Source organism: Cyprinus carpio, chromosome A13, assembly GCF_018340385.1.
Source record: "Cyprinus carpio isolate SPL01 chromosome A13, ASM1834038v1, whole genome shotgun sequence".
NCBI classification, from domain to species: Eukaryota; Metazoa; Chordata; class Actinopteri; order Cypriniformes; family Cyprinidae; genus Cyprinus; species Cyprinus carpio.
Window position 1 is genome coordinate 20,172,758 of NC_056584.1, and position 14,844 is coordinate 20,187,601.

The window sequence follows — 14,844 nt, forward strand, 5'->3', positions numbered from 1 at the left end:
AACAATCTCCAAAACAGCTTCAAAGCATAATTCACAGGTATCTGCTTTCTCTTTGGAGCTTAAGAGGAATTACTAATACCTATTTTGGTAGTTTAACATGTTTTTAAATTTTACATAAGCAATAAACTACAATGTCAAATAAAAAATAGAACCAAAAAAGGAGTATTAAGAGTTTAGCGTTCAACAAATTAAAAAAATAATAATAATAGGGTCATTCCATGATTTTTATCCTTTTTTTCTTTTCTAGTGAAAGAAATACATAAAGAAGAAAGCCAAAATAAAACATGCCATGGATTAATATATACTGAGTGATCCACTGTAGATTATTTTTGGAGCCATATTAGAGGGAGGAAAATAGGTCTATTGACAGAGTCATTTGATATCTGTTCATTTTATTTTTACACAGAGATTGGTAGGTCTATTGACAGTCATTAGATATCTGTTCATAAATGGGGATAAAAAACACTTTTAACATTTTACCCCAAAGTTTGCATCCCAGAGATATGGGAATATAAATGCAGCCCCATTTGCAAATTGTTAAATTTCATCACTTTTTAATGCTCGGAAACTGTGGCTGCTTTGCGTGTAGCTAAAACTGTATTTAAATAGGAAAGTCTGAAGAAAGACAAGCTTTCCTTACTATTTATGTCTTTCTTCTGAAAAAAAAATATTAAAGTCAAACATTTTAACTTGGGAAGTTTCTGAAATTTGGTTGATTTGACACAAAATTAGTTGTTGATGTTAATCATTAAATCACATACCAAACAAACATTCACAGCGAAAGCCCCAAAATGAAGATTTTATCATTACAGTTTTTTCACTGGATATGTGCCACTGCACAGGCAATTTACAGCTAACAAAACCCCTTTTTAATCACCAATCAAAAAATAATTCAAAACACAAATCAATTAAAAAGACTTGATAAACAGGCTCATCAGTTCAGCATTAAACATTCATTGATACACTTCATAGAAGTGTGCCCTTCCTGAAGCCCAGAGCGATGTCACCAAGATTCAGTAGTCATTCTCTATTGAATTCTGTTTCTTGAAAAAGATCACAGGGCATGTATATACAGTCACCTAATAGCAAAACTTTACATTCTCTATCTTTGGGGATAAACACCTGGCTGTAAACTGTAAATCATTCTTATTTTAGTATTAGGCCAGGCTGCTAGATGTTTCTACAGCTGACATTACTGGTACACTTGGTTCTCTTAAATTACATTGTGATTTTGCCATTTGTAAAGTTAAGGAAACAGTATCAATCTGATTTTACCCTCATTTTGTGCTTCATACATTCCATAAAAGCGAGAATGAAAAAAGAGGAGGAGGAAAGAACCCCTCACGCATTAAAACATACATCAACTTACAATGCTGCCTGGACCACTTAAAGTTATTGCTTTATGTGTTCATATGAGCTGTGTGGATTGAAAAGGATTTTGTTTACTTTGAAACTAAATGGAATGTTTACATTAGATTTATTAATACTGACAGGACCATTTGGAAAGAATCATCAGAAGTGTCATGGAAAAATCACCATGACTTGGCCAGCTAGAGGCTCCTTCACTACACTGGCATCAATATTTTCACTTACTGTAGCTTCAACATGTCTGTCGACTGACAACACAATACAGTTTTAGAGGAAGATACATATGCGGTTAAAAAAATCCTAGTTGTTAGATAAACTCTGTTATAATGGTTGATTGAGCTATCTAACGCAGAAAAGAAGATGACAAAAGAATGTCAACCTTTGCAAGACATCAAACAGAGTAAACAAAGAGAAATTCAAAATTTAACAACATATTAAAATATTTCAGGTTAACTCAATGTAGTGTTGTAGTAACTAGGGTGTTGATGTGAAGTATGACCAGATTGCGGGTTTTTCTTTTCTGTAATATTCCGCAATAAATCAAAATTTCCTTTTTTGATCACAGACAAGAAATTATTTTACCTAAGCAGGATCCAAATTCACCAAAATAAACACTAATCACCTTAACGATGACTCTGAATAAACCACAACTCTTGACAACAAAACTCTCTACAAAAAGTCAAAAGCAGTAAACACAACTACAACATCTGTAAATTCTAAATAGCAATTATTTGCACACTCTAAAATTATTCACTCGCAAGGGCTTATGGGTATTTCCCCAGTCACAAGGCTTACTAGCAGATGCAGCAATATGAAGTTAGCATTTAGCATTAAAAGCTTTACAACAGCAAACTTAAGAGTTTCCACCGAAAATAAAGAGATAATCCTGTGTCATTTGCAGAAATACTGTCAACAATTAAGGACCAAAAGAAAATATAAAGTTTCTGTTTATATCTTCAATATTTTCCATATTTAAAGTCTTACTTAAAGTAACAAACTATAATGATTTGTATGAATTGATGAATGGTATAAATTAGTTATTGCTAGTTGGCCACCGGTGTTATTTATGGGGGAAAACTGGATATGTCTGAAAATGCAAGATTATTCATCAATATTTCCTGGGAGAGAAATGTTTCGTTCAAAATGTTTTGGTTTCAAAAGAAATTTTGTTCACATTTAGGTTTTCATGTCTTTTATTTTTGTTATTCTCTGTTATGGTACCTGTTTGTCATGTGTTTCCTTGCTCCTAATGTGATCATGTCATGTGCAACCATTGTCTTTGTGTTATGTTCTGATTGGTTCCTTGGTTGCATGTGTCATTTTCTCACTGGTTGGTTTTGTCTTGTGTTCCTCATGTCTAAGTATTTAAGCCCTCTAAGTTGTCATGTTACTGTTGGTATTTGCAGAAGAAGAACCCCGCAGTGCCCACCACACATACCAACATACCCCATATCAACTGTAATGTCACGATTTATTCATGCCACACCTGCCAAGCAGAGCCTGTTCACATCATGCCTACCAACCCACAGCCTGCTCACGCCATGCCTGCCAAGCCAGAGCCTATTCACGCCATGCCTGCCAAGCTAGAGCCTGCTCACACCATGCCTGCCAAGCCAGAGCCTGCTCACGACTTGCCTGCCAAGCCAGAGCCTGCTAATGCCATGCCTGCCAAGCCAGAGCCTGCTCACGACTTGCCTGCCAAGCCAGAGCCTGCTAATGTCATGCTTGCCAAGCCAGAGTCTACTTACGTCAAGTCTACCAAGCCAAAGCCTATTCACATCATGGTCACTATACCTGATTTATCAGCCAAGATGGCCGCCATGGCTGAGTCATCATCCAAGATGTCCAGCACACCTGAGAAATCAACCAAAATGAGTCATCAGCCAGCTGTACAATCCATGATGGTGTTTGCTATCTCCACAGTCCATAGTCTCCACCATTGCTCCACAGTCCAGGTCCTCCACTGCTCCATAGACCAGGGTCATTGCAGCTCCATGGTCCAGGTTCACCACAATTCTACGATGCAGGTCCACCACTGCACCAAGAAAATCTGCTCCACGGTCTATACCTGCCATTGCTCCATGGTCCAGGTTCACCACTGCTTCACAGTTAAGGTTTGCCTCTGCTTCATGGTCCAGCCCTTAGAGGGGGCAATATGTCACATCCATTTTGGGTTTTGTTCACATTTAGGTTTTCATTTCTTTTATTTTGTTATTCTCTGTCATGGTTCCTGTATTCATCTGTTTCCTTGTTCCTTATGTGATCATGTCATGTCCTACTGTCCGTGTGTTATTTTCTGATTGATTCCTTGGTTGCATGTGTCATGTTCTCATTAGTTGGTTTTGTCATCTGTTCCTCTTGTCGAAGTATTTATGCCCTCTTGGTTGCCATGTAAGTTTGTCGTGTTCTGATGTTGTTTTCTATACTGCTGATGGTGAGTGTCATGGTTTCAAGTCTTGTCAAATCATGGTTTAGTTTTGTTTGTTTTGCTCTCATTAAATGGAATAAAGCTGCACTTTGGTTCATTTACAACTCGCCTCCAGTGGAATTCGTTACACCTGTATTTTCGGGTTGGTGGTAATAAATCAATTGTTTGTGTGTGTTTGTTTTAACATTATGTAACTTTTTATATAAAACAATATATATATCATAATTGTGCCTTCTTAAATGAAAGAACAGCATCAGTTTACTTTCTATAGCAATGATAAACATTTATCTTTTAAATATTGTAATAGTCTTCTTCAGTGCTGTGAATGTATCTAGATGTACACACAAAATAAAATTCTTAAACTGACATAATTTCATAAATGCATAATGCCTCCCACTGCTAGCTGCTAAATGGGGCAGGCATGCGGGTGAGTAGCAAACTGTGCTAGTATCAACTAAGACTCTCACTACTTCCTCAGAGAAATCTGTGACTTCCTTCCAGCTTTAAAGCAAAGAGTGGAGCATTTAAACAGTGATTGCTGACAGTTTAACAACGTGTTTTCAAGTTAATTAGCTACACATCTCTCACTGCAAGCAGAGCCATTAATGTGTAAACATACTTGGGGTAAAGAACACAAATTCCACTGAGTCAACATTTACACAGGCACAACTACCTCACAGGCCCAGTGAAAGTAAAAGGTGCAACTTGCTATGTTGTGAAATTAAATGCTTGTTATGACATGCTCCCTGATGGGCAATTAATAGCCTAAGTACATAAAAATATAAGCTCATCATTCTGAAAAGTGCGGCATGCTTTGATTGGCCAGCTATCTAGTGCGTTGTGATTGGTTGAATACCTCAAGCATGTGATGGAAATGTTACGCCCTTTACCAGATTCAGGAAACTTTCCTCCGTGCTATGCGTGCACACACTTGAATATTTGGTTTATACTGTTATTGAATAGAGTTGTAAATAAAACTTAACCACTGATTTCTAGTTGTGTCCTCTTTTGGAAGGCCAAACATAGTAGTTTTGCTTTCACTTTTATAAAGAATATCTCTTTGGGTTTGAGAATTTAATCTTTGCGACTTTACAGATCTTCTGTATGCACAAACAGCTTTTAACACTCCAAAGAAAAGAATCGCATCATATGACCCCTTTAAAATAATATAAATAATAACAAAATCATTTTTAAAAAATGGCAAAATGTGTTTAATATTTGTATGTTTAAGTAACAGAATCAATTTGAAAAACAAAAATCTTAATAATTACAGCTAAATACTTTTATTTGTTGTGTTTATACTGAGCATTAGAAGTGCTTAGTGTGCACTATAACAGCTACATGCATTGCTAGACACCTAAGAAATCTTTGTGAAATTTAAGGTGTCTTGGAAATACAGTTTGAACTACAGATATGTGAATAATTACAGCTACATGCATTGCTAGACACCTAAGCAATCTTTGTGAAATTGAAGGTGTCTTGGAAGGGGAGGAAAGAATTAGGATGACCAAGAGGGAAATGGCTGCGGAAGTGCTTGATAAAGTCAATCAAAAAACCCTTTTCTAGTGGATGGGAAATGTGAATAATTAGCCTCACAAGGCCCAGCAAGTCATTTCCTGTCCAAGGAGGACATAGTTCCACCTCATTGAGAATCTGTCACATGGCACCCTGAGCTAGTGAAGTGGAACCCTCCCAAAGTCTTGCAGAATTCCCGTCTCGGGGGCTGGTGTGGGAGATCTCATGTTGTTTCAGTGCTTGCAGAAAGATACAAGCGAGCGCTCCTCACTTCCTCCAATCCATTTCCTCATCACATCAATCATCCCCATTCCTAACATTGTGATCACAGTGCCAGCAGTTCCACACTTGTTTTCCTTCCTCTTTCCCTCTCACTTTTTTTCATCTGTGGATGGTCTCCTTCTCACGCTAATGTTAGCCCAGACACAGAGGACACTGGGTACAAGGGGTTATAGTGGCGACATGGGTTTCCCAAACAGCTGTGCTAATGCCACCTTTCACACACAGCTCAAGCATGTACAGAGGAGGCACTTATGTGCATAAAGTGAGAGTATTCATCAGGACTTGAGATAGCCCACTTGTCGCTGAGGAAATAGTGTGTCATTTGACTTGTTCACCTCCCCCTGCCAACATCCACTAATCAGTTTAACATTTTTTTTCTTCTTCCTCTGCTGAATAACGGTAAGCAGGGAATTTAAGGTCTGTGCGGACACTCTAGCTAGATTCACACACCTTTAGAATACAGCTGTAAGTCTGTTTTAAAGTGCTAAAAACTGTTACATTCACACACAATCCAGTTAGTTTTAGAGCGGCAACTGTATTGTATAACCGAAGTGACTCTAGACTCACAATCAATTTTTGAGAGTGAGAACTGTTGTTACGTAATGTTCACACATAATTAAGTTACAAACAGGAGTGACAGATTAACAACCATATTTTGAGAGTGGGTTTGAATGACCTGTGCTGTGTGAACAATTTGTTACATCATGTTCATACATTACTTAGCTATGAAGTGACAACTGCATTCTACTACCGAAGTGACTCCAGATTACTAACAAGTTAACCTCAGTTAACCTGTGCTTTGTGAACAATACTGTTGCTACACTATGTACACACATGATTTACTTTGGAATATAAGTGACAACCAAAGGGACTCCAGTCTAGATAAACAACAGAATTTTTGTTACAGTTATCACTCTTATTCATAACATAAATTATGTGTGTACATAACAATTGTTCTGTTCTCACAGTCCAGGTTAACCGAACTATACTCTAAAAATGTTTGTTAATCTGGACTCACTTTAGTTAGAAAACACAGTTGTCACTTTTCTTCATAACTAAATTATGTGCGAATACACGTAACAGATGAGAGACAGAGAATGCATCTGTGACATTATGACCACCATCAAATATCACCACTGATTAAAAGGATATTTGGATAATATTTATTATAACAATCCTTTACATATTTTACAAGAATTTAGAAATAACATTTTATAGTTCACTCACAGATTTTTAAGGCTGCTAAAATAAGAGAGGGCTGAAGACCACCTGCTTAGGAACTAAAAACTATGGTTAAATGTACTGTCATTTGGTTGCATTTCCTCTTTTTTCTTCTTCATCTGTATGTGACAGTGAGTTAACGCTAATCACAGAGAGGGAAGGTGACGACAGTATCTCGTATTAGCATTAGCGAGGGATGATCAGCTCAGACTCACTGAGTGCGTAGGCAACACAAGTCATCTCTGCACCAACCTATGACCGGATCAAAACTCTGGATTAATGAGCATGTTCTCAACTGACATACAAATTAGTAAAAGTCATTTTGACTGACACACACAGGTCTTCTGTCTTCATGACAACCCTACAAACACGCTCACTCTCATCCTTAATCCACTTGGATCCCTATTTGTTACAAAACTGACGTACTATACAGCTGGGAAAGAAGGCTTTAGCAACGTCACTGTTTCTTTATGGCATCACAGAGGATGAAGTCATAGACAAGCAGCAACAATGTAGACTGTGATACAACATAACACCTTCTAAGCAGATTTAGGCTCAATCTCTCTGTATCTATTCCATCATGGCTGTTTTTCAGGGGTGGACAGAGAAAGCACAAAATCCAGATAACCCTATGAAAATATAAATTGTCTTTATATGCCACATGAACACTTGTCTGCCAGGTTTGACGTCATTTATGCATAAATTCCCTGGTTGTGATGTCTTCTGAGTCAAAGGCTATTTCATCTTTATTACAACTTTATTATGAGACACTTTCAATCAGAGAATAAATTATTTGAACAGACAGAAAACTACTGCTTTGTATGGTGTTCGTTCAACACAACAAAAACACCAAACAATATAGTTCACTATATACATTATATGTTTGAGTTATATGTTAACAAAAACACCAAAATATAAAAAAAAACAAAAAAAAAAAAAATACACCACCCAAATCAAAATCCTCAAAAAACAGCATTTGTTTACTTGAAAATCAGGTCAGGCCAAGTCGCTGGCAAGTCGTTCAGTCCATTTCACGAACTGATTCAAAAATGGTGAAAAAAAACATACAACATGTTCGTTTTCTAATAGCACATGCTATTTATTTTTATAACTCCATAATAACAAAGAACGGCATGTATATTTGTAACGTAGTGTAGCGCAAATTGATATATTACTGATGTTTTGCTTTTTAAACAATTGAATCCATTCACGTTCTTATTAGCAACCAGCAGGCTTTTCTGGTTGCAATGTTCAACAGGTGTTATATAAAGCATAGCAAGACCTTATTGCTTCGTTTTGAATTTTCTAACATTTTGCTATAAATAGACATAAAAAAGATGAACAAGCCAAAGCTGAAAAGCCAAACCTATAAATTGACCTAGAGCTTGATTAGTTCTCTTTCCATCTGCCAACCCACAGAGCCACCAATGAAATGTCCATTATTTATTTCACAAGGACCGGTTTAAAATAAATGTTGAAAATAACAACGAAGGTCCCACATCTCAGGAGAGAATAATATTTATTTCAGGACCCACAGTCTCTCTGCCATCCTGGTCCGGGTAAGTAAAAGCTGGTCATGTAAACAGAAAGTGTAAATATTCTAAAAGTGTGAGTGAGAAGTTCTAAGCAGAAAGATGTTCCAAAGCACTCTATATCTCACTTCCTCAAATATTACTGCCTTCACTGTGTCATCTGGACTGGATCAGTTCTCTACATCCTCACACATTACCATCAGACCATCAACATTATTGAACAGCTTAGAGAGCACATACAGTAGACACACATGAAAGCACATATCCACAAGCACTGAAATGAAAATGTCCTTTATCTATAAAGTTTGCATGACTTGTAAATCTGCATATGAGTGTTCATTCAGTTAGAGGGATTCTTTTAAAAACTACAAAAATGTGACTTTTACAAACTACAATGCTGTTCAAAAGGGTTCTATATGATTTTTTTTTAAGGTTGATTTATCTGTTTATTTTACAGTAAGAGTGCATTAAACTAATCAAAAGAGACAATAAAGACATTTATAATGTTACAAATTTCTAATTGAATTAAATGCTGTTCTTTTGAACTTTCTATTCATAACAGAATCCTGAAAAAAAGTATCACAGTTTCCATAAAAAAATATTAAGCAGTACAACAGTTTTCAACCTTGATAATAATAAGAAATGATTCTTGAGCACCAACGATTTCTGAAGGATCATTATTGGAAGAAGTAGAATTTTCCTAATTTAACTTTTTATACATTTAAAAATAAGAAATTAAGATTAATTAGAATTAAATTATAATTAATCTTCTAAAACGGTAATGATTGCTCTTTTTTAATTATTTATGAGAGATTCTTCAATATGAGTCAGCTAACAGGAATCTCTCATAAATGTGGTAGAATATAAAAGATGTGCTAAAATGACATATTGCAGCTATCTTGAAAAAAACAAAGCAACACTTCTAGGACATTTACTGTCTTTCTTTCAAATTCTACCCTCTCTCTCTCTCTCTCTCTCTACACAGACAGTTCATATTTTCATTTTCTCTCTTTTTCTCTGTCCAGTCACGTGTTGACAACAGTATTATTTTTGGATCAACATTAATATGTCATTATTTCTGGGAGACATTTGATTTCAGTAAAATCATCTGCCAGCAATGTTCTGTCTCACCATCGTCCCGCTGTGCGCACTTTGAAGATCAAAACCACTAGACAGACCTAAATCCCCTAGACAGACCTCTGGTCACTCCAATAGAATGCACTACAACCATCATAATGTTAAACATTCTGATAATAATTATTGTTTGAAAATATATATAAAAATATATAATGCATGGCCCAAACGGCAAACTGACAAAAATCTAATTCATATGAATTAAATGGCTTTTTAAGAGTCAGAGGCTCTCAAGATCCAAGAACCTGCAGTGAAAGCACATGGGCTTTCTTATTAAGGACATAATCTGTTCCACCACATTCTTGTCAGGCTGGACTCGCTGCATTGGTAAACTGTAATATGAGAGGTGGCAACAAGCTTAAGTAATTGGATTGGCATATAGCACTGAGTGTCAGACAATAGATAGTCATCTCTGCAACAGCCATCTGACCCTTTGTTCCTGGTTTCAGGCGTGATTTATAAGCTCATAACTGCCTGGTTTGATCCCAGTCAAGGATGAAAAAGGGGGCGAGCAGAGCAGAGCGGGACCGGAAATGTCTAGTTCAATCTGATGACCCGTACAAATCTCGGGTCCCCAGTCGAATTTGGGCTCCCCAAAGGTTTGTGGCTTACTTGTGCAGTCATTACTCAAATCACACTGGCCCTAGGGCAGCTTTACAAACACAGATTCTGGCCCGTGGATAAGCTGATATGAAAAAAGTAATAAAAACACACACAAAAATGGGTGTAGGATGTTCACTCAGAAATTGCTAGTAAATTTCACAGATCACAATGATACTGCAAGTTAAGCCTTTTTGAAGCAAAAAGACTAAAATAGCATTTTCTTGTAAAACATACTGCAATAATCTGTTTTATTCACAACTTTGTAAATCATTTTTATATAATTCATATACATTTACACAAAATATATAATAATAATAATGATAATGACCATTTCTTAAAATTACAATACAAAATCTTCATATTACATTCTCAGAGTAGATTCTGAAAATCAGATCTACAGCTTCAACATCTTTTGATGTGACAATAGCAGAGTGAACATGATATACTCTATAATCTATGACTAATCTTGCAAAGCTATAGTTGTTTTTGAACGAGCATCATACTAAAGTGGCCGGTCAGGACTCTACAACAAAGGCAGTGGTTTAAATCCCACAAACCTGTCTGACTCTTAAAAGAAGGGTTTTGTCATCCCAGATGAAATGTGAATGCGGATATCAAAATGGGCGAAAGCCTTTGAGGGGAAAGCGCTCAAGTTTTGAGGTCTAAATAGTCTAATTAACCCTTATTACACAGAGTGGCTATTTGAATGCAGTGAGTAACTTGAGACCTCTCTTGGGGGTCAGGATCTTTTAAAGGCACAGTGGCTGGTACAAAAGGTCCAGAGCACCTTTAATCTTGAACCTCACCGAAAGGAAATATCAACCTGGCATCTTGCCCTCCACTTGCTATCGATCTCCTTTATGTGGCCACACACATTTTTTTTTTAAACAGCAGCCAATGGTGTGAGTTTAGGGCAGGGCTATGTGTTTGACTGACCAATGGCAGACAGAGAATCTGTATGCACAGTTAGAGATACTAAATTCTATACACTTGATTCTACGTGATTCGAATAAGGAGTAATAATACTAACATGACATAAAAATGCTTCTAATTTCATTTTATATTATTTTCTTTCTGTGGTGCTTCCTTACTCTACTCAGATCCAACACAGAGTCAAACAGAGACCCTCACTCATCTTTTAACATCAAGATTAACACTGTGACTAAAAAGCAGTTTGACTGACATGTAGAAATGCACTTTTCCTTTTGAGGTTGCTTATCAGAAGATTCCATACCAAAATCCTGCCTGTTTCACATACAGCGGTTGTAAAATGATGTGGCGAAATAACCCACTAGTTAATGATTAGCCGCTGTCTCATGCTGTGAGACTGTTTGCACTAAGGTCTGTGGTATGACCTGTAGCGTGACCTGTATGCATGACGTCAGAGAAATATCTGGAAGAGTAAAAGATATCTTGCAGGTACTCAAGCCATAATTTGATTTACATAACCTGTCTGCAGGATTCTGTATTCGAATAGCTTTTCAGATTTGCCCCATGCCCACAAGAGGGCAGCAATAGCTACAGGGGCAATTAACTCAAGATTACTGTGTGTGGATCTATGCACACAGAATGCCTCAGGGATTTTTTTTCACACATGGACATCAAAATACATAGCCATTAAAAGAGTCTTTTCAAACATTGAATGTTGACATCATAAGGTGAATGACCCCTTTTGTGTCAATATTTCTGCACTGATAAATTGTATGACTTTCAATGTTTCTAAATGTGCATTCCACAGTTCTAAATAACAGTGTCTTTGACCTCTCATATCTGTCTGGCTGCAAGTCATTCTTTTTAAAAAACTGATCCACTGTGACAGACAGACAAATAGACAGAGAGACAGATAGACAGTCAGATAGATAGATAGATATTAATTTTAACTATTTTACTGTAAAATAATAATGTATTGCCTTGTTTAATATAAAACTTTTACATGTTTTTTTGTTTTTAAAATATTTTTCTTAATATTTTACAGTATAACTGTATTTCATTTAAAATATTTAGCACACAGCTAACTAATTAATATAGTATTTTGCATTCATTTTCCTTCAAAACTATATCTTCCCCTATAACAGTTTTTTGCAGTGAAAGAACATGCGGTTATTCCGCTGTAAATCTCGCAGATAAACCCGTCATCTTGTGGGAGTGGGGGACAAGGGCGGGGCTTCCCCTACACGCCACACCCTGTAACTTTTGAATATTAAAATTAGGCATGCGTTTGCCACCCCCATTAACTGAACTTGGTGTCTTGAACGCGCATTCAGTCAGTCGCGGACAAACGCTCTCATGGCTTCTGTGTAATGTATACCTGCCGCTAAGAGAGAAGCAGAATAAGACAGATAAGAATTTCAGATACGCTGGGATAATAGGAGGCAGTTTTCTACACACTGGAAAGTAGTCTTCTGAAAGAAATAAAGTTGTTCTCCACCCGTGCATGTTAAATCGGGGAGTAGCCTATATTAGAGCCGTGAGGCGGCTACAACTTCTGAATCTCAAAGCAACACCAACAAGAAGGCATGATTGTGCGACGGAGTTCAGTATTTTCTGCTTTTTACCTTCATGCCTTTTTGTTATGCTTGCCGACGAAGGTAAGTCTGTTTTAAATAACTTAAATGTTTTTTTTCTGTCTTTGTGTTATTTATTTTCAAAACATACAAGACACAACGATATGTATTAGGCTATAAAATAACATAGCTACATACACGTATCTTGACAAATATCTTGACTGGACCTCTAAGCAGCGCAAACGTTCTGTACTATGGTTCAATTTGACACTGACAGATTGGCAGACAAGTTTAGTTATTCCATAAATCCTAACACATTTGACTTTACTGCACTATACACGGATTTGAAGTTTGTTCTGCTCAACAGGTGTCTGACGCATCGGGGCACTTCGAGCTGGAAATCGTATCGATGCAGAATGCGAACGGCGAGCTGCAGAACGGCTTGTGCTGCGACGGCGAGAGGAACCCGGCGGATCGCAAATGCACGCGGGACGAATGTGATACATATTTTAAAGTTTGTCTGAAGGAATATCAATCGCGAGTTTCCGCAGCTGGGGCTTGCAGTTTTGGAACTGGATCTACGGCCGTTCTCGGTGGGAATAAATTTTCGACCAAAGGAACGCGGATTGAAAAGTCAAGGATTGTTTTACCCTTCAGTTTTGCGTGGCCGGTGAGTAGATGCCCCTCCTTTCTCATGGCGATTTCTTGTTTTAGAGCATATTTAATGAAGTCAGAGCGGGTTATGATGTCGCAACCTTGGTGATACCCTACATCGTAGCAATGTTTCGATCCACGTGCGCGGTTTGTCCTGGAGTTTATACCTGCTCCAGTGCATGACACCGTAAACAACAACAACAACAACCCACTAAAATCGAGAACTTAAGTTTAATCACTGCATTACATTTTCAAAGCGGTGCCCAAGTTCATTACACTAGTCAACCTCTTTGAATGTGTCTACTGATGAATAAAGCGATACAATTTAAATACTAAATGGATCTAAGCAAAGATGTTTCTTTGGCAAAACATTTATAAATGTCTTGATTAGAATTTTGTGCCATGTTGACAGTGGCCGGCAGTAAATTCACTCCTCATGATGATCCTTTCAGTGTCTCCTTTTTAGCAGTCAGCTAACTTGGTAAATAAATACATCAAATAAACAGTTATATTGCACCTACTCAACCTCTTCATTTGTGTCACTGCATTAGAATGCAAATAAAAGATTTGTTTGGTGTGAAGCACGTGAGCCGAAGCTCCACAGAGGAGAGATTTAGCAATGTTTGTCTTGCAGCTCTAAAGAATTTATGAGTTGACCATGATCTCTTGAAATGGTAGTCATCTCTTTAAGGGGCTTTTATAACCGGTGTTATCAAGTCAGTCTAAGCTGCAGGTGATTTGGAGTAAATCTGTGTGTTATGATATGCAGCAGTGTAATGGAATCCCTGTTGTAGTATGTAGTGTGATGTCTGCCAACATGAGGGCCAGATTTTAGCTGTATTAACTAAATAAATTCTGGGCCTGTGAACCCCTGGGGGTCCCTAAAGGTACTTCGGGGGGGGGTCAGTGGAGAATGCAGGCTAGAAAAAACAGGACATTTCTGGTTATTTTCTAATGATATGTTATGTAGTGATGTTAGTTAATATTCTTAATGAAAGTGTTGCTCTAAAAAAATCTAGCTCTTTTTAAACTCGGGGGTCACAGGGTTGGCTGAGAGTCTGGTTGGGGGTCGTAAGGGTTGTAAACCTTGGTGTAGTGTAACCTTAAACTGTTTACTTTGGTAGCATTACCTTTGTTGGAGCTATTTTAGTGGTATTGATCTACTTGATACAGTTTTCTGTGATTCTCCATTTGGAAATAGCTTACCAAGATATTCGCAGGATTCCCACGGTCCTGGAAAACATGAAAATGTCAGGGAATGTGATTTTGAGGCCTGTAAAAGATCTTAAAAGTCATGGAATAGTTGGTCTTTGTTTAGAAGGTGTGGGAACCCTGTGTTCGTGTTAATTTCTCAGGAGCTCTTGACTATGAGGATGTTGAACTGTCCTTTCGCACGTTCTGTTGCTGTGAGCACTTGTGCACCTGCTTGCTTGATGATGTAATTGTGGACACATTCTCAGCTGGATCAAAATGATTAAAAAAATTAAAATCAAAGGACAAACTGTCAGTCTGACAAAGAAAACATGTCCCTGTTTGAACTGTGCGCCCCAGTGAGCTGCCCACCTGTCCAGTATGTGAACTAGATGGCCAGCGGGCATGTGTT

At 37.4% G+C, this 14,844-nt stretch overlaps 1 protein-coding gene across 1 annotated transcript in view; it reads left to right on the plus strand.

Annotated features, from left to right (window-relative positions):
• Nucleotides 1-12,328: 12,328 nt before the first annotated feature.
• LOC109099387 (protein jagged-1b-like) overlaps nucleotides 12,329-14,844 on the plus strand; it is a 30,264-nt gene continuing 27,748 nt past the window's right edge. The window contains 2 exon segments of the mRNA XM_042769255.1: nucleotides 12,329-12,671; nucleotides 12,955-13,257. Coding sequence (XP_042625189.1) covers nucleotides 12,600-12,671; nucleotides 12,955-13,257 — 375 coding nt within the window. The 5' untranslated portion in view covers nucleotides 12,329-12,599.